A 21563-nucleotide genomic window follows, 5' to 3' on the forward strand; every position below is an offset into this window, starting at 1 on the left:
ATCGGATTTGCTTTTTCATGTATGGTTCTTTTCAGATTCGTGTGACAAAACCTGTCAAGAAACTGATACATTTGGTTGCTTCCACTAGAAAGGTATAATTTTTCTACACATATTATACTGAGATGGACGAGTTCATTCGTTTCATAGCTTATCGAGCATAGATGAGCAAAGGGAAAACCAAGATGTAAGTAAAATCTCCAAATTTAGATCGACTTATAAAAGGTTGATGACATTCATCTCCAACAAGACTCAGCAAAGTTAGTAGTTACGTATCCCATTATGTCATTTTCAGTCGTAAATTATAAGCAGAAAAAAAAGAAGGATTGCATGATTTTTAGGAATATGGATTTATTTTATATGGGTGGCAATTGTTGATCAATGAGTGAAATAAACAAGAGTAAATTGCTGATCACCAACATTTGACATGATATCATGATCCATCGACAATAAAAAAATACTGCATTCTACCAAAATCTCATAAACCAGTAAAACAATACTAACCAAAAGGGTGCAAGCAAATGCCTCTAGAAGTATCTGGAATATCACCATGAACAAAAATGTAGTGCAAGTGAACAAACCACGAACAGTGCCTGAACAAAAATGGCCAGAAGTTGTTACTTCTTCTCTTCCTTCTCTGCCTCTGCAGCCTTCTTCAGCCTGGTGCCGACCAGGCGCTCGTTCATCCGCTCGACTCGAAGCTTGGCGTATGCCTTGAATGATTTCATCTCGTCTGTGACCTTCACGAGCTCGACCGAGGGCTTCTCATGAACAATGGGCATGTATTGACCTGTGACCTGAGTAGCAGCTGTGAGTTCTTCCGGAGCAGAATCTCCAGCCTGAAAGAGGGAATGGTGCACCATTAGCATAGGAGTAGTGATCGAATACCAAAATTACAATTACATTTAGCTTGCCTTAAATTTGCGCACACGCCTTGGGAAGATGACGAGCTTAGCCTTATACGTCTTCAACCTCTGGACATTCGCTTGGAGACCCTCGAGTGAGCGATTCTTTCGCCTATGATCCACTGCAATGCCAATCGTTGGAGCAAGTTTCTTAGGAATACCTGCGGCCTGTAATTGCAACAGAAACAATCATTATTCAGAAGTACTATATAATTTTTGTATTAAACAAATTTGGTTGAATATTCATCCGTAAATGTTTTATTGTGTAAAACATGTTCGAGCATATTTTATCAGATCGTTATGACGTGGATCCTAAACCTTAGTTCATGGAGATCAACCTTTATACCATAATGCTTCTCCACACTCAGATAATACCACAGCTTAAGACAGAGATCTAATTGCAAGATTAGTAAAAGAAAATAAAACTAGGCTAAGCATAGAACTAAGTTATTTTTTGAAATCACAAGCCACACAGCTTCAACCAATCCTTCAACAAAGCCCACAGAGAATTTTTCAACCAGTAACCTAATCACCTTAGACAAAACACTCACTCCAATTCTCTAATAAAGTTATCTCAAAGAAAGTAAAATTTCTGCTAAAACATCATTTTTTTCAAAAGCCATTAATACTCATCACTATTCAAATGGAAAAATCGAGAACATTCTGTAGCAAGAGAAGTATAATTATCAAGTTTGCTAAATAAGAAAATTTCTATCAACATACAGTAGCAAGGAATACAAAAATTTTCACCTTGAGTTCCTCAAGAGTAAATCCCCTGCCTGCTCTGGATTTCATGTTGTACTTGAGTGTTTGACATTGAACAATAGGGCATAAAGGTCCAGAAGTTGGGCGTGGGAATATCTTTACAGCTTTCTTCTGTCGTGCTGTTAGTTAGACCCAGATGATAGATTGCACCATCAGTATGATAGAGTCAAATAAAAGAAATAATACACAACTTTTTACTAGCAGAACAAGCAATGACAACAATCCATAATCTCCCAACTATTTAGGGCTGGTGGCTGCATAAATCTCATCGACCACTAAATTAATATAAAAAACAATATCCTTAATTCAAGAGGATTTAAATCTTTACCTGTAGTTTCTAAAAAAATCTTCTTAGGTCTTCTTCCATCTATCCTCGCATCAGTAATACTATTGTCTCATTTTAACCACAACATCTATAGGTTGACATAGAACATGATCGTACCGTCTTAGACGATGCTATCATATTTTGTTCTCTATCGATGTTCCATCTAATTGTTTACAAATGAAAACAATTCAAATTTTATTTTCTGGTAACATCCAAATATCCATTTTAATATTGCCAATTCCAATCCTAAGCCTGAATGAAAAAGATGGAGCATAGTTTAGGCCACTAATAACCAACATAAAATTGTGACAAATCTCATGAACATGGATCTTAAGCACTGAAATATACAAAAACATGCAGGAATCTAAAACCCATATAACTTGGTGATCTATATCTAAGGAGATATGCAAGTATAGATAGGCAGGAAGAATATGTACACACCGATGCGTCTTCTTGTTTTGCGGGCTGGTTGGCTGAACCATGTCTTCACATAGTTCTGCCAGTGCTTCTTGAAGTGCCCATTTGGCACGACATTGTTATGTTTAACCATTGTTCAGCAGCTAAATAACAACACAATCGACAAAAATCAAATTTACAAATCTCCTTCAATAGAACACTGAACAGCATGAGAACTCAATATACAAACCAAAAATCGAAGTGAAGGTGAAAAATAAACCCTTGAAAGGCTTCAAGGGTGACAAAATAACAATAAAAAAATTTCCACGACATTAGATTCAAAAGGTGATAGCATAAGTAAAGACAACATAAAAGGGAGGGAAAATATCAATCTCTACAAAAACACGATTTCCTGCCTAACATCGTTATAGTGTATCCATCAAAAAGAGACGTAGACGACTAGCAGAAGGATGAAAACAGGAAATTACGCAACAGAAACTCGATCTATTATCTCAAGCGATTCTCGAACATAAAATAAAATCTAAATGAAGAGAGATTTAGTTAATATTTTGCAGCTGCGATCAGGAAACGAGCCCAACACCATTAAGCATTCACAAAGACACATTTCCAATCTAATGCGATAATAAGGCAAGGATAGGCAAAACACACATACGATTCTCTTCCAACTCAATAGTCCTGACATATATTTATCATCTTACTAGCTTCAAATCAACCTATTAGCTCATCATATGATCTCGTGATACAGCATCACTATATCCCAAACTAAAGCTTCAAATGAAATCAGTATAAGGTCCAAAGTGGTTCCTTTTTTGTTGAAGAAGAATGCAAAAAGGTCGGGGGGAGAGAAACGTAATAAAAACTAAAGGAACAACATAAACAAATGATATCAAAATCATTGAATAAACCATTTAACAGAAGACTTCAAATTAAACTGAAAACGGCAAAAAATTCTTCCTACAGTGAAACCAAAGGATTAACTTAACATTCTGGCACGCATCCATAATTACAGCATCCAAGATCATCTACCTACCAAAAAGCGAATACAATCAAGAAAACTGACGGAGCAGAGATCGATAGAACTCACCAGGGTCGGACACGTCTCAGACTTCGCCTTCGCCGCAGTTGGGTTTGCCGAAGTGCATTTAACGGGTGATGGTGGGACAAACACTGGCGAGAGGAGTGGGAGGGGAAGCAAACCCTAAGTTCGACGGTTGAGATCAGTCCGCAAGTTCACACGTGACAGGATGAGATCTTGGATTGGAACCATCTGCACCGCTGATTGGCGAATCACCGTTTAAGACGATGTGGCCGATGCTTTTGGATTATATATATATATATATATATATATATATATATATATATAATTCGATAATATCGCGTCTCACTTCTCCCGGACGAAGCGTCGATACGACGTCACCTCATTTATATATATATAAATTAATAAATATATATTTATATATAAAATATTTTTATAAAAGATGATATCACCTCATATATATAGATATATAGAGAGAGAGAGAGAGGAACACACGACAAAATCAACCTATATTTTCTAAATAATTTGAGAAACAAGCATTTAATCTAATTTTCTCTATTTATAACTTTTCTTTTTAGCAAATACCAAAGAATTATCAGACATTAACATCTCAAATCACTTTAAAAAGAACGAGTACGCGTACCAGAGCTTACATGCGGACATCGCATAGAAGTCCTTTTCCCTCGTTTTTCTGTGGGACCGACCTGTCTTCCCGCCACCCCTTCTTTTTATTATCGCTATTATCCTAATTATTCATTTCTTTATTCTACAAAGAAAAAGATAAAAACAAAAAACGCCAACTAATATAACGACCTCGTCGTGACCGTTTAAAGTGGAGGCTCCAAATGTCGGCTCCTCACCTCGTCCCCTCTCCTCCCTCACTCGCCGATCCATCAGCTCTTCCTCACCTCGATTCCTCCCCGGATTTCCCGATCCAAAAAGCCCCCAGGATCTGCGTTCTCGGTGGCGTGGAAACCCTACAGCGCCGCGCTCTTTGAATCCGTGGATTGCCGAATCTGGGGTTGAATCGGGCGTGGGGACGCCGTCTAATCTGTTCTTGTGATTCTTGATTTCGAGGGCGCAGAGGTTGCTGCGACGGGAGGAGGCATGACGAAGGTGGTGTACGAGGGATGGATGGTCAGATACGGCAGGAGAAAGATCGGCAAGTCGTTCATCCATATGCGGTACTTTGTCCTCGAGACGAGGCTTCTGGCATATTATAAGAAACAACCCACGGATAATATGGTACGATCCCTTTTTTTTTAATGCTCGATTTCGTTTACTCTACCTTACATTTAGATCCCTTAGTTCGTCGATTTCTTCTGTTCTAATATCATTTTGATTCATCATATTCTCGTTTTTTAATTCTTGTAACATCAACCAATTTCAGTGATTTCTTCTGTACTAATATCATTCTTTTAACATCGTCCGATTTCTTTAAATGGGCATCTTTTTCCTTTTGGTACCAATTTAGGTTCCACTCCAGAGCCTTGTTATAGATGGGAATTGCAGAGTCGAGGATAGGGGCTTAAAAACGCAGCAGGGTCATGTAAGTTTTCTTTATTTTACTTTTAGCTATCTACCTTCATGATTTGTTTTAAATAGGACAGACATAGATTCAATTTTGGCGTTATCTAGGTAATTATACTTGGATTTCTAAAATGTCCGATGTTACCTCAGAAGTGAATTTCTCCACTCCATATCATTTCCATCGATCAACATTTGGAGATTCTAAAATTGAGTCACCTGATTTTTCTTCGAAGAGCCTGACATGCTCCACTTCCGATAAGAACCGCCGGAAAGACTGTTATGCCTTAGCAACATGGAGTGTCTGAAAAGGACTAGATGCACATGAAATGAGTTTGAACCAGCTTGACAAGCTTTGGAGATTATTGACCAGGAAATAGTCATTTCTCGGGAAAAGAAATAAAATCTATCAATTGTTAATCAATGGAAAAAGAATCTTTAGTGAAATTTCAGAGAGATCATACTTCTATTCAGCAATTAGAACTGGCCTCCAGTTCAGAAACATAGCTAACCAAATCTGAATAATTTCCTGTATCAGGATTGTCCAACGTAAATAATGGGGTGTAAGACTAAGCCACAAACTTCAAAATGCAAACCTATGCTTGAACCGGAGATGAGAACATTCTGATGGAACTCATCTATTATAGGGACAATTGAGGATAGAGCAAAGAGGACCAAAGGCTGGTAGGTATTTAAAAATTCTGAGAAACAGATACTGCAACTTCTAATTATTACCTTTTTGTACCACATTCAGGAACCACGAGAATGTTGGATCCTCTTCATGATGAATTAAGGCCCTTAAAGAGAACATAAGAGATACAATACAAAATTACAAGGAGGTACAGCAAAGGATTCTCCAGAACTCCTATAGTGAACAAGATATCATCTGAAAAATGCAAGAGAAAGAAAGAGAAATCTTATGGCAAGATAGGTTTCAGTATATGTAGCAATATAGGAGAATTTGAGAAACTATAATAGCTTCAGAAATGTGCCACTTTGTTAGTACTTGAGTACAGAATCTAATATTTATGTAACAAAAACAAATTTAATTTCTATTAATTTAACTAGGGATGTTGCACTAACACAGAACTTAATGGCAGGAAAATATTGTTGTAGGAAATTCCAAATATATGGGACATGAACTGCATCTGCCCTTTTTTAGATATATTTCGTGGAAATATCCATGAATGTAATTCAGAGTTTTCATGTCTGACATGTTATGCGGATGAGACAAGTAATTCAAAGTTTCAAAGTATTTGATAAATTACCCAAGGAGTATTATACAAATATAGTATTTGTTTTTTAGATGTTCACACCAAGTTATCATAATTCCTACGTCTCACACTTTCTATTATGCAGATTACTGATTACAAATCTTTATGCAGATGTCTCACCAGCACGGTTATGTATAAGGATTGTTTGTGGCATGGGGGTGTGTCTATAATTTATTGTCATGTATGTTACCATACTATGTTGATTGACAGAGGCCAAAAATTGACTAGCTTTATGTTAGCATTTCTGACACGAGTCATTATAGTGTATTCCAGTACCATTCAAGCATGACAAGCGTTGATATGTGCTGTAGCAAATCTGTAGATTCAATATACTTGGTTCTTTATCTTTTGAATATCATTTGAAATTTCTAAACAGTTTTTTACTTCTACAATTTTTGATTGTTCAGTAAGAAAGTTTATGGAGTTGGTTAGTCAGCACTATGAAATATGAATTCTCAATATCTTTTACCTATCATGCTTCTAAAATGTTATGTGCCATTAGTTGTAGTGTCTTAAGCCTGTTTGGGTGAATATATTTTCTGGAGTCACTATTTGGGTAAATATTTTACTAACAAAATTCTGTCTCAGATGGTTTATGTTTTATGTGTCTACAACAAAAAAGAGAAGAATCAACGAATGATGGTAGGTGATAATTCCTTGTCTGTTTCACCCATTAGACTTTGCTGTTGCTTTAAGTTTTAGATTGAAGGTGGATTTTTATGTTCTTAAAATTTAGCAAAACATATTAACACATAGCTGTACTCCACAGATGGCAGCATACAACATCCAGGATGCTCTTAATTGGAAAGAGAAGATCGAGTTTGTTATAGATCAGGTACAGAAGTACTATATGCCACAGGAATTTTAACTTCTTAGTAGACTTGTTCATTATCTTTTGCATGACCTTTTTTTTTGCATAAGTTATTCCCATCACTTTTTTGTAACAGCAACATGGCTTAGCGACCGGTAATGGTAATTCAACTTTTGTTTCACGTGACCTTGGAATGGATATTGAGAGGAATGCTTCTTCCTCTAATCATGGAAGGAAGTAAGTGATAGAATTTTACAGATTCCATACTGCTGCTGGATAACTCAATTTTTTTATGGTAGAGTCATCAGGTCTTGGGATATCTGTGTACTGCCAGAACTTATGTTTTATATATTGGATTTGGTTTCCAGTTTCTCCATTAATCCTGAAAGGAGTGCAAAATATATCTTTTGGTTATTTCTGGTTTTTTTGACAATCAATTTTCTTTCCCTCCTTTTCCCAATCTTGCATTTTTATAATTTATGTGTCATTTCAGTGGTAGTGTTACCATCAACTAATTTTCACTAGCTTCTTGTTTATTGTGTGAATTCTAACATTGTGTATGAATGCCCACTCCTATGAGCCAATCTGATTTAAAAACCTTCACAAACTTCATTTAAAGTTTCAAATTGAAGGGCTTAACTTTTGGTACTTTTGCAACTTTTATAGCCAAAATGTAGCTTTCTTAAAATTTCAGTGTTTGATATAATTTTCCGAAGGTGCAGTTGGAAGAAAAATAATTCCTAACTTATCTAAAAAGGAGTTCTAGTGGAACGTCTCCTGTACCTACAGTCCTGTATCTCAAGAGAGATTCAATATGCCCATAAGTTAATGTTTATGGATGTTTGAGTAGTCTTAATGATGGGTAATAGATCAAATTCGATGATCTGGTGGGACCGGAATGTACCGGTCAATACCAATGTAATGCATAGTACACCAGTACGTATAGGTGCTTCAAAGACGCAGAAGGAGAAGAGGAAGGCATAATGGAGAAGGAGGAAGAAAAAGAAAGAGGAAGGATGAAGAGGAGGAAGAAAAAGAATGAAGAGAAACGAAGAAGGAGAGGAGGTAGAGGAAGAGGAGGAAGAAGAGGAAGCAACAAAGGAGGAAAAAGAAGGAAGAAGAGGAAACAATAAAGGAGAAGAAGATGGAGTGTACCGGAATGATAAACGACCATGAAAGGTAGTACGGCATTGCTGAATGACAGTGGCAGTAGGAGCGATGTCTTGAGAAGAGGGTTGTTTGGTTTTTTTTATATGAGTTAGACCAGACTGTACGAAACGAGGGCAGTCTATGCACTCATCCGCACTTAGATTGGTATGTACTGCCACTTTCATATAATTTGAGTCGATACGATAGTCCTTGGTTTTAGACCATTTTCGGGTGGTATGGTGGTCCTTGGTCTTAGATATATTTTCTAATTTTCAAAATAAATTGAGCCTGGTTGATGATTATAATAACCTTTTGATTTCTGAGGGTTCGAAGGTCTGGAAATGGTCTCGCACCGCATGCCGTTTTTGCTATAGTACATAAAAACAACTTAAAATTGAGTTATTTTTTATTGCATGAGTGGGCGATGAGTGGGTAGACAATGAGCAAAGTATGGAGTGATACTTTCCTTCTGCTTGGGACCCCTATCTAGCTTTGTGTCACTCGGGAGTTTCTAGAATGCTAAGGTGACCAACATTTCGTGTTGTTTTCTATGTTTAATACAACACATGAGAAAAAAAGGGGGGTCTTTTTTGACCGTGCGATGGAGCAAAGAGGAGGCGGGTTGATTCTTGCATAATTTGAAGAGATCAACTTATATTAAATATCAAATTTGACATGTTTGAATTGTAATTAAAAATGTTAAAGGCCAACAATACTACGTAAATAGAGAAAGGAGAAAAATAATATTGAAGAAAGAAGTCATCATGTTGGTTTGTCCTTCCAGCATTAATATACATCAAGACAAGAGTTAAAAGATTAACTATGATAAGGCTAAGGATAAAATATTATTAAAAAAATAGTGAGGGTACCAACTAGTTTAGCTGGTAAAGATTTTGACAGTTTATCACAAGATCCTGGACTCGAACCCCACCTTCGTCACTTACCCTTGGCAAAAGAAAACAAAAGAAGGAGCAAATGCAAGCGACAAGCGAGGATAGTTTCATAGTGGAAGAGACCGAGGAAGTAGGAGTGTCATGTTCGAAGATCCTAACATTACTCTTTTGCCAAGTCGATAGCAAGCTACATGTGTGAGTGTGTACAAATCTCATCTAAGTTTATGGGTGAGTTTAGGGTTCTTTGAAGAATCTATCCATCCATCATTTCTTGTCGTGGTATGAAATAGATTCTCTAATTAAGAAAATGTAGCCGACAGTCCCAAACTATTGGTAAATGAAACCTGAAGATCAAATTTATGTAATTCTCTAAAACCGATATTAGATGGATTTGAGGGTCTATTCGATTCATGTTGAATAACATCCTGAATAGATTTGCTAGTGTGAGTTAAATTCATAAGAAAATGGATGCTTGGCAAAATGAGTTTTGCATGTAAATGATCATTTATTCAGTCAGACCATTCATGGGGCTGTCCAATTGTTTTCCTAGTTGTTAGGACAATACTGCTTCTCGTGGGGTGGCAAGGTCCAAACCTGATGCCTATAAGAAAAGACTTTTGTTATACTGATTTTTATTGCTCGAATATGAAGTTTGAAAATGTAAACTCGCTTCTTCTTTCATAAGATGTATAAATTGCTCCAGCAATTTGCATGCTTGCCTTCTTCTCTGTTTTAACTAAAATATCTTCTTGTTGTAGCCCCGAAGATGAAGAAGAAAACAATCCCAATTTACCTTGGCGAACAACGACTGGGAATGGTGCAGATTGACTGACCTTGAAATTATGAGTATAAAATGCTACGTACTTGCCAACCAGTATTCAGGATATGACTTGAATTCTTTCAATTTTAGGCCCTCCTGATTCAGTACTTGACTGGACACGTGATCAACTTTCTCCTAGAAAGCATTGGCGACTAGTCAGGTGCCAGAATGGCAAGTTTTACTTCTTTCTTTTCTTCCTCTTTACGCATCCTCCTTCCCTGTATTCCTGCAGTCATATTGACGAATTAGTTTGAACAATGAGCTTGTCCTTCCAAATTTTTTTGATAAAATGACAGAATTTTTGACAAATTGCAGGGCTACGAATTTTTGAAGAACTTCCAAGAGCCGATCACCTTGTATGTTGTAATTGCATGTTTAGAAATTAGTGAGTTTTAAATTTTAACATGGGTAACATTTCATCTTACTAATCACGTACAGCCAAGAGGCTACAGTAAGGCAATGAAAGCAGTTGGCGTGGTTGATGCCACATGTGCAGCTATATTTGAGCTTATAATGAGTATGGATGGCACACGTTTTGAGTGAGTTTCTTCTTGTGATCGGTAACTTATTTTCTCTTGGCCTCTTAATTGTTTAAACATCTACACCTTTTTCTCCATAGGTGGGACTGTAGTTTTCAGCATGGCGACCTAGTTGAAGAGGTTGATGGACATACTGCTGTACTGTACCAGAGATTGCAGCTGGAATGGTGCTCAAGGTAATATTTTGCAACTTAATATAGTAACCTATCAAACGATAATCGTTCTGTTTCTTTTGTAGTTGTTCTTACTGTTTATATTCAACCTATGGTCTGCATTGAAGTTAAAAGAATCAATACTTGTGATTTCAAGTTTTGTACAATTAAATTCTAGTGCTATTGTTTTATTTTTATAGAATAAACTTGTTTTCTCTAGTTAAAGCATTCAATCCATATTGAAGTTATACTATTGAAATGTTTTTTGAGCATAAGTCACTGTTCATATTTGCTATAGCTTCTAATGAATAATGTCCTAGCAGGACATGATTTGGGAATCATATTTGCTTATTGGAAAGTGGTACTGATGCTAAATAAGAAGGCTGTCTTAGGTTATATTGATGTTTGCATTTTGTTTTTATCGATATTATGAATTATTTTGAGATTTCTTATGAAAGGTAGGAAGCATTTTAGTCTAACTTTGAGTCCATGACCATAGTAGTTTTTTATTTTAATGCAGTTGTAGAGATGGAAACAAGTGATAGGAAAGTGTTGGCATTTAGTAACAGTTGACTATCTCTTTCTGCAACAAGAGGATAGTGTTAGACAGAGGTCAATTTCTAGCAAGATTTTGGAAATTTTATTTTATGAGATCTTAGATCTTCCTAGTTTGGTCATATTGTTCATTTTCTTATCTATCCTTGTTATGAATCCCTCTGAAAGTTGGTTACAGTTGCATGCATCTCAAGTCATTATTTCCCTTGAATATAGTAGGTAGTGACTTGAAAAAAAGGTATAAAAGAAAAGTGTCATTTTGATTCTTGATCACAAAATTTAGATTTGAAATTCATTAACAATATAGTTACCAACAAGAAAGTCAGTATTACCTCCACATTGTAGCTGATTCCCTTGATTGAAATTCTTGAAGCAGGATCTAGGGTATCAGCACAGGGCATGACTGGCACATAATCTTCACATTCACAGAACGATGTCGACAGCAGGACATATGAGCTCATTCTTTGTGATTGGTGATTAGCGATTAGCTGATGACCAAGGTTTAGTGATGGATTCCTTGGATCAAAACTAGAGTTTTTTTTCTGTCGACACCACTCCAAGTGAAATTTTACTAGGGCTTAGTTGGCTCCTGTTCTCACATATCTCCAATAGAATACATGGACCTAACAATCAACACTTTGCCAGTACACTTATTCTCTGTAAATGTATTTGTACATTCTTCATAACTTAGGTATTATAAGTCTTTTGATGCCTCCAAAGAAGTGTAACATCATTCTCTGTTGCTTCCAACTACTCATGTGCCACATGTGCAACTATCTGATATGGATCTCTCATTCAGAAAACCTTTTGACATTACTGCAGCATCTATACATCTCCACTATTACTTTGACTTTGAAGAAGTTACTACGCTTGAAAAAGAAATCTGTGTGCTGATGTGATGTCATCTTAAATATATGAGGAACAAGTAAAAAATTGGTTGAGGCGTAAACATGTATCACAGAATTGCTAGATTTTTGTTGAATAGGCAGTGACAATAAAAAAATTGTTCCTTTTCAGCAAACCTCTTGGTTATGCCTGATCATTAAGTGAAAACTTTTGCTATCACACAATTATTGGTTTCCACACCGTTTAAGCATCGTGTCTTCCAGGTCCAGAAAAAGATACCATTAAGAAATCTTCAAACATTATTAATTTAAGATGCATGCTTCTGCAGGATTGTGTGGCCTCGTGACCTTTGTTATGTACGTTATTGGCGGCATAATGATGATGGAAGTTATGGTCAGTATTAAAGTTATGAAACTTGCTTTTGCTTATCACATTATGCAGCATTCATGGTGTCATGCTTCTTGCAATGCAGTTGTCCTGTTCCAATCTAGAGAACATTCAAACTGTGGTCCTCAGCCAGGATTTGTGAGAGCCCACATGGAGAGTATGTGCATATTGTCTTTTCGATGAGTTTGTGATTGACTGTAATAGATTATTCATGTGTTACTCATTACTTAGGTGGTGGGTTCAAGATTTCACCCCTTAAACCTCGCAATAGGGGACCTCGTACTCAAGTCCAGCATCTTATGCAAATAGACCTTAGAGGGTGGTTTGTGGGTTACTTTCCTTCATTTCAGCAGCACTGTTTACTTCATATGTTAAGTAGTGTCGCAGGTATCAATCTGGACACCAAATGCATAACATGACATCAGTCTAATAAAGTTCTTATACCTTCTTCTGTAGAACATGCATGATATATCATTTCTGGCAGGGATACGTGAATTGTTTTCCCAAACAGATGAAGTCCACACAGCACCCAGGATTCCGATCATGGTCAGTATGACCTCAGATTCTGTTTCTTCTGAGAAGGAACAGAAAACCCAGGAGATCAGCATTCAGCCTGGTGTATCTTTGGACCAAGTGTTCACTGATAATACACATCCACTTATTTTAGATGAAGATTCTGATGATGAGGAGGACACTCACATACTTGATGCTGAAGAAGAGGTTTGTGTGCTGTTTTTTCCAATTTATATGTGTGTCTCATCAATATGGTGATTTTGAAGAGCTTTACCATGCAGGGATCCACAACCAAAACTGGAAACAATACTACACAAACAGGTTTGCTATGTGGTACATCATGCTTTCATATAATTTTTGTTATTAGATGGAACTAGGTTCTTATTGCCATGTTTTCCAAAAAAATATTGAAGAGATGGATGTAGATACTTCAGATAGTTTTGATACATCCTGCTTCTCTGGCAATTTACGATGGGATGATGATGAAAATAGTCGTGATTGTTGGAGACTACCTGATGGAAATAACTTCAAAGTCCGAAGTGAAAATTTTTTTAAAGACAAATCCAAGGTTGCTTCTTCCTTGATATGATCTTTATACGATTTATTTGTTTTCATATATTCTCTTTCATTCTTAAGCTTTTAGAAAAAAAGCATTAATTGAATTAAGTTTATGCATTTTGGTTAAGATTCCTGCAGGAAAGTATGTCATGGAGCTCGTAGCAGTTGATTGGTTGAAAAATGCAACACGAATGGATAATGTTGCACGACGATCAGGCTGTGCAGCCCAAGTAAGTTACATATGTGATTCCCTAGGTTCCAACTACAAAATGATTCTATATATTTAATTGGTCATTGTAAGTATTTTATTGGCTCTTGTTTCTTTTAAGATTTCTTTGATTTATTGACTTTATTAAGGATTAACCTCGAGACCTGGTTATCCTCCTTTGGAATATTTTAGCAACAAAACCTGCATAACAACAATGAGATCAAGCCATAAGGTGCCAACTGCAATGTACTTTGATTAGAATTGTTACTTGGTGAAGGCTTTCAGAAATATCATTCAATAAACATCATGGTAGGGGTAACATTTTCTCAGAGTAACAAATTTACTAAATATTGCAAAAATAAATCATCCCTAATTATGAGAATAAGCAGTTGCCTTTCTGCATTATCTTTCACATGTAATGAGAATGATTTTCTCATATTTGTATGAACAACAAAGGACATCATCCGCAATAAAAACTTCAGGATTAGGATTGGAGTTATACATCATCATTTTCATATGTACAAAATTGCAAAAAGATGTCACCTTTATTCATGGGAATAATTAGTTGCTTTTCTGCATCATCTTTCACATGGAATGAGTGTGAGTTCTTGGATCTGTATGGTACAAAACAGCAGAAATTCTGAAATAAGAACTTCCGAATCAGGAACGGAGTTATATATGCTTAATCATTTATAAAAATACAATTTATTTATTATGTTCTCCTACTAGAATCTTTCATGTTATGATGAACCCAGGTCAAAGATGAGCTTGAGCACTAGTAATTCATGAACAATAAGCTAGTTGTAGATTTGGATCATCTTTTGGGTAATTAGGCTCCATTAGCTTTCTTAGTCATTGTTTCTCAAGTAGTGGACTGTATATGTTTGCTTGTCTATGAGTCCTTATATAGTTTCTAGGATGTTTACTTTCATAATGAGGGTTTAGTTTTCACCAAATGTTCCCATGCTGAAATATTCTGATGCAAGGAACACACTGACTTTAGCCTTTTGGCTCCAGGACTTAATCTCTGTCCTTTGGAAATCTTTCTTGTATCAAATCATAAGATCATTCATTAGAATTAATAGAATCCTTTTCTGAAAATCTTTATGTTTATCATTTAAAGGTGCTTGTGCTTCTTATAAGCTTTAGTACTTATCTTTTAAGTTGCACAGAGTGACATGTCATACAATAATTAAAAAGAACTCCACAGTGAAATTCTTGCTTGGAACTTTATAAGGACTTACCCAAGCAGTTTCCTTGTCAAAAGGGAAGTTTTGGTCCATAGATGAGTCTCTAAAACATGTATCTTTGTGGACCAAGATTTAAATCCATGATTTGAACATTTACCAGTGGTTCAATAGATCTGTGTCACAACCATCAGACAATGGATGTCTTCAGTTCCTATTTTCTTTTTCTTCTTTCATGGCAGTATGAAGAGTTTCTGCACATGGAAAGTCTTTGCTAGTATTCCTAAAGTTTCCGCAACATAGTTGACCTAATTACATGGTAACCATAACCTGATTATTAATCTACCATATTGACTCTAGGACACCTGGAATCCTTCCATGATAAAAGAGTTCGCCTTTTTCCTCTTCCCTAGTCGGAATTGATTTGAACATTAATCTAATAAGAAAATCTCTAGCTATTATGCATGCAACTCGCACTCACTTAATTTTGCAAAATATTTAGTGGAGAATCCAATCCAACTTCAATGGCCCAAATAAAGAACTCAAATAAATAATTAATAATGTATACAATATATGTTAACCTTAAACAAGTTATAATGTGTGCATTTCTTAGGTACACGGACATACAAAGAGTTCACTGTTGCTTGTTTGACTTACTATAAAATTGGCATAACACCTCTAGATTTTAGTTCGTATCTGTAAATTCAGTCCTTGCTTATATTCTGTAATCTGTTACACAAGTTAAAGAGGGTGTCACCATTCAATTTATTTTGTGTTGCTTTGAATTGTAATCAAAAACCATAAATATGAGTTTTTTTTTGGTATTTTTATCATCTACGTGTTAATCTAATAAAAAATTTCTTTTCTTTCTTTGCCTCGTAGGGTTTTGTACCTGTTTAGGTTTTCAGTACAAGAACTTATCTGAATACATGCATAACATTTATAAATTTAGTTTTAACAGGAGCTTACTTTGCCATAGGTTGCTTCTGAGAAAGGACTATTCTCTTTCGTCATAAATCTGCAAGTAAGTTTTTGATTCCATACTTTACTTACTCTTAAACTTCTCTGCATTTAAAATTTACTGAACATCACTTATTTCACAAGTTATGAAATTAGTAGTTCCAAAAGATTTATGATGCTTAGACCAGAAAAAAAAATTCTAATATGTTATTTCCTACACACCTGCCTGATAATGTACATTTGTAGAAATGCACATTTGTAGAAATGCAGCAAAGGATTACTGCCAGTCAAACTTATGATGTTGTTGGTAATTGGTTTTAGCCCTTAGAATAATTAAGCTGAATGACAGAGACTATGAATCCGTAGCAACACTTAGATGTGCCATTTCCTGTGGGCTTGGCACTACCAATCTGTGTTCAGGTTCCGAGTAAAAGAAGCTGCTTACACCCAGACAGCTTTAGAAACACTATTACTTCACTAAATTTGGAAAGATTCAGCTTTGCCATCTGCTTACTATAATTTTTGTGAAACTTTGATAAAACTGCAAATATCTTGCATATTGTAAACTTATGTGAGTATCCTTTTAGTTAACAATAATCTAAACTTCATCAGACTTTGGCAGTTGTGAATGTAAATTTTAATCCGAACTCATTTAGAAACTGTCCCTTAACCTTCAATCAATAAACTTCCAGGAATCAAAATATTTCAGACTCCTGACAAAACATGACTGACCTATTATGATCTTAGATTTGTTTTGCCTTTGAAGAAGCATAAATCATGATCGATCAAAAGTTAGAAAGGATTCTGTTGCATGTCTTGAAACTAGTCATTGTGACAAATCATGGGCAGGTTATTCTTCTTAATCTGTATTGAACCCTGTTCTAACCTTAATTTAAAGATACATGATAGTGTGAGCATGCATGTATCTTTTGTAGGATGTCCGAAAGTATCTAATACTTCAGAAAAACATACATGATATCTGCAACATTTGAAGGGTATATACACAAATTTTCCTGTTATAGGTGGCACATAAAAATTAACTCTTCTTCGTTGTATCTCAGCTCATCTTAGCTCGTCAATAACTTTCTGCTCTTGTAGATTCCTGGATCAACCCATTACAGCTTAGTCTTTTACTATGTAAAGAAACAACTGGAACCAGGTTCGCTACTGCAGCGGTTTGTCGACGGAGACGATGAGTTTCGAAACAGTAGGTTCAAGCTCATCCCATCCGTCACTAAGGTCACCATCTTACCACCAAAATAGTTCTTTTGTATAAATTCTCACTTGTACTATGCCATATACCTGGATCAGTATCTAAGTAACTTTTGCAGATTTATTGTTTAATCATAAATTGAATCACAGGGCTCATGGATTGTTCGCCAGAGTGTTGGAAGCACTGCTTGCTTGTTGGGAAAAGCAGTTGATTGTACCTACATTCGTGGAGAAAAATACTTGGAGGTAAGACCCAAAGATGATACCACATAGCTCTCAAGAACACATTTTAAGTTTCAACTTTCAATAATTAGAGAATCAGCAAGGAAAGACAAAGGCCATAGAGGTCAAAAATTATCTCTACTGGCATCTGTGTTGTAATCTGCAGATAGACGTGGATATTGGTTCTTCTGCAGTGGCCAATGGAGTGTTGGGGCTTGTGTTTGGTGTGCTTACATCATTGGTAGTTGATATGGCATTTCTTATTCAGGTAACCCAGTTTGCTTTCTTCTCAACTGATATTATACATGTCATTCAACTTTTTTTTTTTTCTCATGGAGAATTGCTTGCATTCTTTCATGTATAGAGAATTTAACACATCTTTGCATGTCAATTCGAATATCCCAATTTAGTTTCACATTAGAAGTGAAAAAATATTAATACTAATTTACAAGAATATGATGGGTATGCTATGGCTAATTTGATTTTAAATATTTTGGACCGATGATTTACGTTCAACAAAGTTAATTATTTTATCAGATCTGATCATGACATGAATTCCTTCGCATATAAGTTTTCTACCATCTATCCCATGATTTCTCATGTGAATTTGGTTGCCTCCTGGAAAACCATGATATAGATTTCAACCAACAGCAATAGTTTGAATAATTGTCATAATATGGTGATGATCGTAAAGTGACTTATGGACCCATGCTAAGAGCAACGATAAAATATGTTGTTATAATGCTCTATCATTCTTGCAGGCTGTCTCTCCTGATGAGCTCCCAGAGCGGCTTATTGGTGCCGTTCGAATTGCACATGCCGAGCTCTCATCTGCGGTCGTTGCAGATCTTGGAGACGATCCTTTAGAAGAATGACTGCTTCACCTTATGTCGCCGTGTCGATCATTCGTTCGCGAAGGCAAATTTCTCTGTTCCTTCTCCAGCTATCGGCAGGCTTGGGATACGCGCTCCAAGCAACGCTTCCTCCGGTTACATCAGCAGTTTTGATCATATCGAGAAGGCTCATCGAGGAATTCGCCATCAGAAGCTGCCTCAAGGTGTTCGATTAATATTTACTTCAAGTTATATAGCCAGGTTTTGCATGCATTCTTATGCTGCTTCTCCCTCGGCTTCTTTACCTGGGCGAGTTGGGTACATCACTAAGAGCTCTATTCCTCGTTTTATTTACATTTTGCAATGTGAAGTAGACATGTCCCACAATTTTGTTAGCATCGCCTTCACCGACATGAATTGTTTTTATCCTATTCTAATAAATCAAATTTCGCAGTTAATAGTTCAGAATTATATTGTGATTTGGTAGCTCCCTCAAGAATGCTACAATTCATGAGATCCTAATCTTACATTAGCTGTTAGTCGATGATCTAACTCGACCATTCACCTTTTTCAATCTCGACTTGGCGTCAACGATATTGCCCTAAAAATTTGAACATTTTTTTAAAAAATACAATCTCCAGTAATTTTGATTGCAATGGTCTTTGGATCATTGCAGCGAGTCGAAGTAATCTTGAGGCTTGGATGCAAGCAAAAGGCTCAATGCTGCATTGGAGAACTCTGACCGTCTCCTCAAAATCTTTTATAATCTATTAGAGACTAAAAAAAAGAAAACAGGTTAAAGAAAATATTAAACTCGGGATTCACAACTAATTATTTCAACAAATATTTTATAGACAATACAAATTACAAATATGGACTTCACGCTCTAAACGATCATGTGATAAAGGATTCAAGGTAGTCCACTATGACCAAAAGTTCCCACAAGTGCTCGCATGATACTATTGTGAAACAAGACAATGAACCAACTTTAAACATTACCTTAAAGGTTTATCTAGCCATGTGCCACTTGGTTAGCTTCTGAGTGTTGCACTGGCTGACACTCTACGCCACTCTACGAAGTTAGAATACTCCCAAAATAGCTACTTGGATGGTTTGTTTTTGGGAAGTTTTGTCGCTACGCGATGACCTACATATAACCTATGTTTACAAGCTTAAAATGATCATAAAAGCCAATCAAACTAGGGCAACCACGCCTACTATAAGCCCTTTATGTATTGTGCAAAGCATGAACAAAACCGAAAGACTTGGATATACATGAGTGTTGCATCAACACCCTGTTTATAGCTTTATACGTGACATTCTCCCCTGCTTAATCCTTCGACATCCTCATCGAAGTCTTTGCAGACGCTGCATCTTCTCATATTTGTTGAATCTTTAATCTTCTACTCCAGCTGTAACGTGCCTCTTGGCTCTCAACTACACTCTATCGTTGTTGTTAAGTAGTCAACTTTTGATCCGACATACTACTTTAACTCGCCAATAACTCTGTCTCTAGTGTGGGTCAGTCGAGTTGTGCTGATTTTTGTTGGTTCTTTCATATCCTTCTGATGAAAGAAAAGACCTTCTTTATTATATGTCAGTCTCTCAAATATCACACATCACTTAAAATGGGTGTACGTTTGTTAGAGCTTTAACGAGCATTGCCTTGTAAATTTTGATTTTGATTTTTTTTAGTATTTCCTCCATAAAATTTATCCATCATTCTTCTTTCACTTAGTTGTTACCTCTAAGTAGGTTCACATCACTTTCACTTTCACTGTTGGAAAATGAAATGAACAATCTACTCTCAATAGCACTGATAATCATTAGTGAGGATTTGATAACTATTGTCTTTTACTAAGTTTCTCTGAATAGTCTTTGAACCTATGCAGAGCTCCTAAGAGTTGAGAAGATAGAGATTACTCGACTTCGCCCGCCTTCTCAAGAGTTATACTCTATGTATCGAGCTGGTTATTAACCTTCACCTGTTCTTTGCTCACACTTTTGAAGCACTCAAAGTGTTTACACTCCTTGCATTGAATTAGCTATTGTGATTTGTCTTCTTATTGTCATCGAATTTCTAGAATGTAAAAGGTTTTACTTGAAAAGAGCAAAAGTTCACCTTGACTTGGAGCAAGTCTCCAATAGCTTTGGTCGCCTCTAGGATTGTACCATCTTCTCTATCATCTCTATTGCCTACTCTCCTGAGTAGAAAAGGTATAGCACTACGTACTATATACTTTGTTCCTTGGTCGAGCTCTCCTATATTGACCCAAATTCCTCTATTTTCAACCATCTTGATCAGAAGTTCGTTAACACCAGTCTGACAAAGTTTCTTAGCTACTGCCCTTCAATCTTATCTTAGTACTTGGAGTTTGCCTTTGCATTCTCTATCTCTTCAGCCCCTTTTATAACTAAGTACTCTTTCTCTATGAGAGCAAGGGATCAATGACTCTATGAAAGTCTCGCCTTTGCGATATTATGGTGGTACCATGCCTATGGCCCTAGCTCCAAGTGTTGAGTCCATCACTCCACGGGTCAGCCCTCTATTGAGTCTAATATTCATATTGGCTCTAAGTGTGTCTTCATTTGGTGTTGCCTCGAGTTACTCTCCCACTTGATCTCGCAATATATCTACCAACGCATTACCTCATGCAAAATTATATGACAATTTCTCGTCACTCGCTCGATCCGTTGAACTTTGTGAAGTTGTTATCTTAAGGTATCCCTCCTCACCATGTGCGATCTATTGTATATAATTCTCCTTCTAGAGAATCAAGACTAATCTCTCCTAGATATTTGTTTCATTGAAGTAACTTTTCTCTTTATATCATTCCCTCTAGAAGTTTTGGAGACCATCATCCCCATAGACTACTCCACTTTGTTAAACAAACTATGCATTATTCCGCCCCCACGAATACATTTGTTAGATTACAACTCTTTGCTAATACAACTCTCGCTGCACCTCTTAAAGTCTAGCAATATGCTGAACTTGCTAAATATATCGAAGAGAAAGTTTTAATACTCCATGATATTAGGAAACCTAGGACAGCATCACATGCGTAGCGAAAAAACAAAAAGCAAAAATTCTAGATTTCCCGTAGAAAGAGTGTGTATCGTGTCACACGTACCATCAGTCATATGATTAGCTTGCAGGGCACCTATAATTAGCAATCTTCTACTTGACCTAAAGTCAATCACCTATATGTCTGATCCCCATCAAACCCTTGTGATGCTCAAAGAAAATCTGAGACAATGGCTTCGTTAGTGGATCTGTGATGTTATCTTCGGATGAAACTCTTTCTACTACTACATCTCCACGGGCCACGATCTCTCTAATCAGGTGGAACCTCCTTAGAACATGCTTGGACTTCTAATGAGACATGGGTTCCTTTGCTTGAGCAATCGCCCTTTATTATCACAATATAAGAGAATCGACTCCTCGCTACCTAGCATGACTCATAGATCTGTG

General features: G+C 36.4%; 2 protein-coding genes across 3 annotated transcripts; one reads left to right on the forward strand and one right to left on the reverse strand.

Moving 5' to 3' along the window:
* Positions 1 to 383: 383 nt before the first annotated feature.
* LOC103981269 (60S ribosomal protein L13-1) lies at positions 384 to 3636 on the reverse strand. Of its 2 annotated transcripts, NM_001377984.1 has the most exon segments (5): positions 384 to 836; positions 912 to 1070; positions 1653 to 1786; positions 2434 to 2552; positions 3494 to 3636. In NM_001377984.1, coding segments are annotated over 4 exon segments (624 nt in total). In that variant the 5' UTR covers positions 2543 to 2552; positions 3494 to 3636; the 3' UTR covers positions 384 to 614.
* Positions 3637 to 4292: 656 nt separating this feature from the next.
* Positions 4293 to 18539, forward strand: LOC103981682 (protein ENHANCED DISEASE RESISTANCE 2-like). The gene is made up of 22 exons (XM_018824378.2): positions 4293 to 4690; positions 4920 to 4994; positions 6835 to 6888; positions 7016 to 7081; positions 7194 to 7294; positions 9858 to 9916; positions 10010 to 10090; positions 10235 to 10275; positions 10358 to 10458; positions 10539 to 10634; positions 12340 to 12404; positions 12484 to 12555; positions 12630 to 12785; positions 12883 to 13118; positions 13193 to 13232; positions 13325 to 13479; positions 13598 to 13699; positions 15844 to 15888; positions 16923 to 17063; positions 17187 to 17282; positions 17425 to 17526; positions 18020 to 18539. The coding sequence occupies exons 1-22, from the start codon at positions 4553 to 4555 to the stop codon at positions 18131 to 18133; spliced, it is 2136 nt and encodes a 711-aa protein (XP_018679923.2). The 5' UTR covers positions 4293 to 4552; the 3' UTR covers positions 18134 to 18539.
* The last annotated feature ends 3024 nt before the right edge of the window (positions 18540 to 21563 follow it).

This window comes from Musa acuminata, chromosome BXJ2-4 (assembly GCF_036884655.1).
Source record: "Musa acuminata AAA Group cultivar baxijiao chromosome BXJ2-4, Cavendish_Baxijiao_AAA, whole genome shotgun sequence".
NCBI lineage: Eukaryota > Viridiplantae > Streptophyta > Magnoliopsida > Zingiberales > Musaceae > Musa > Musa acuminata.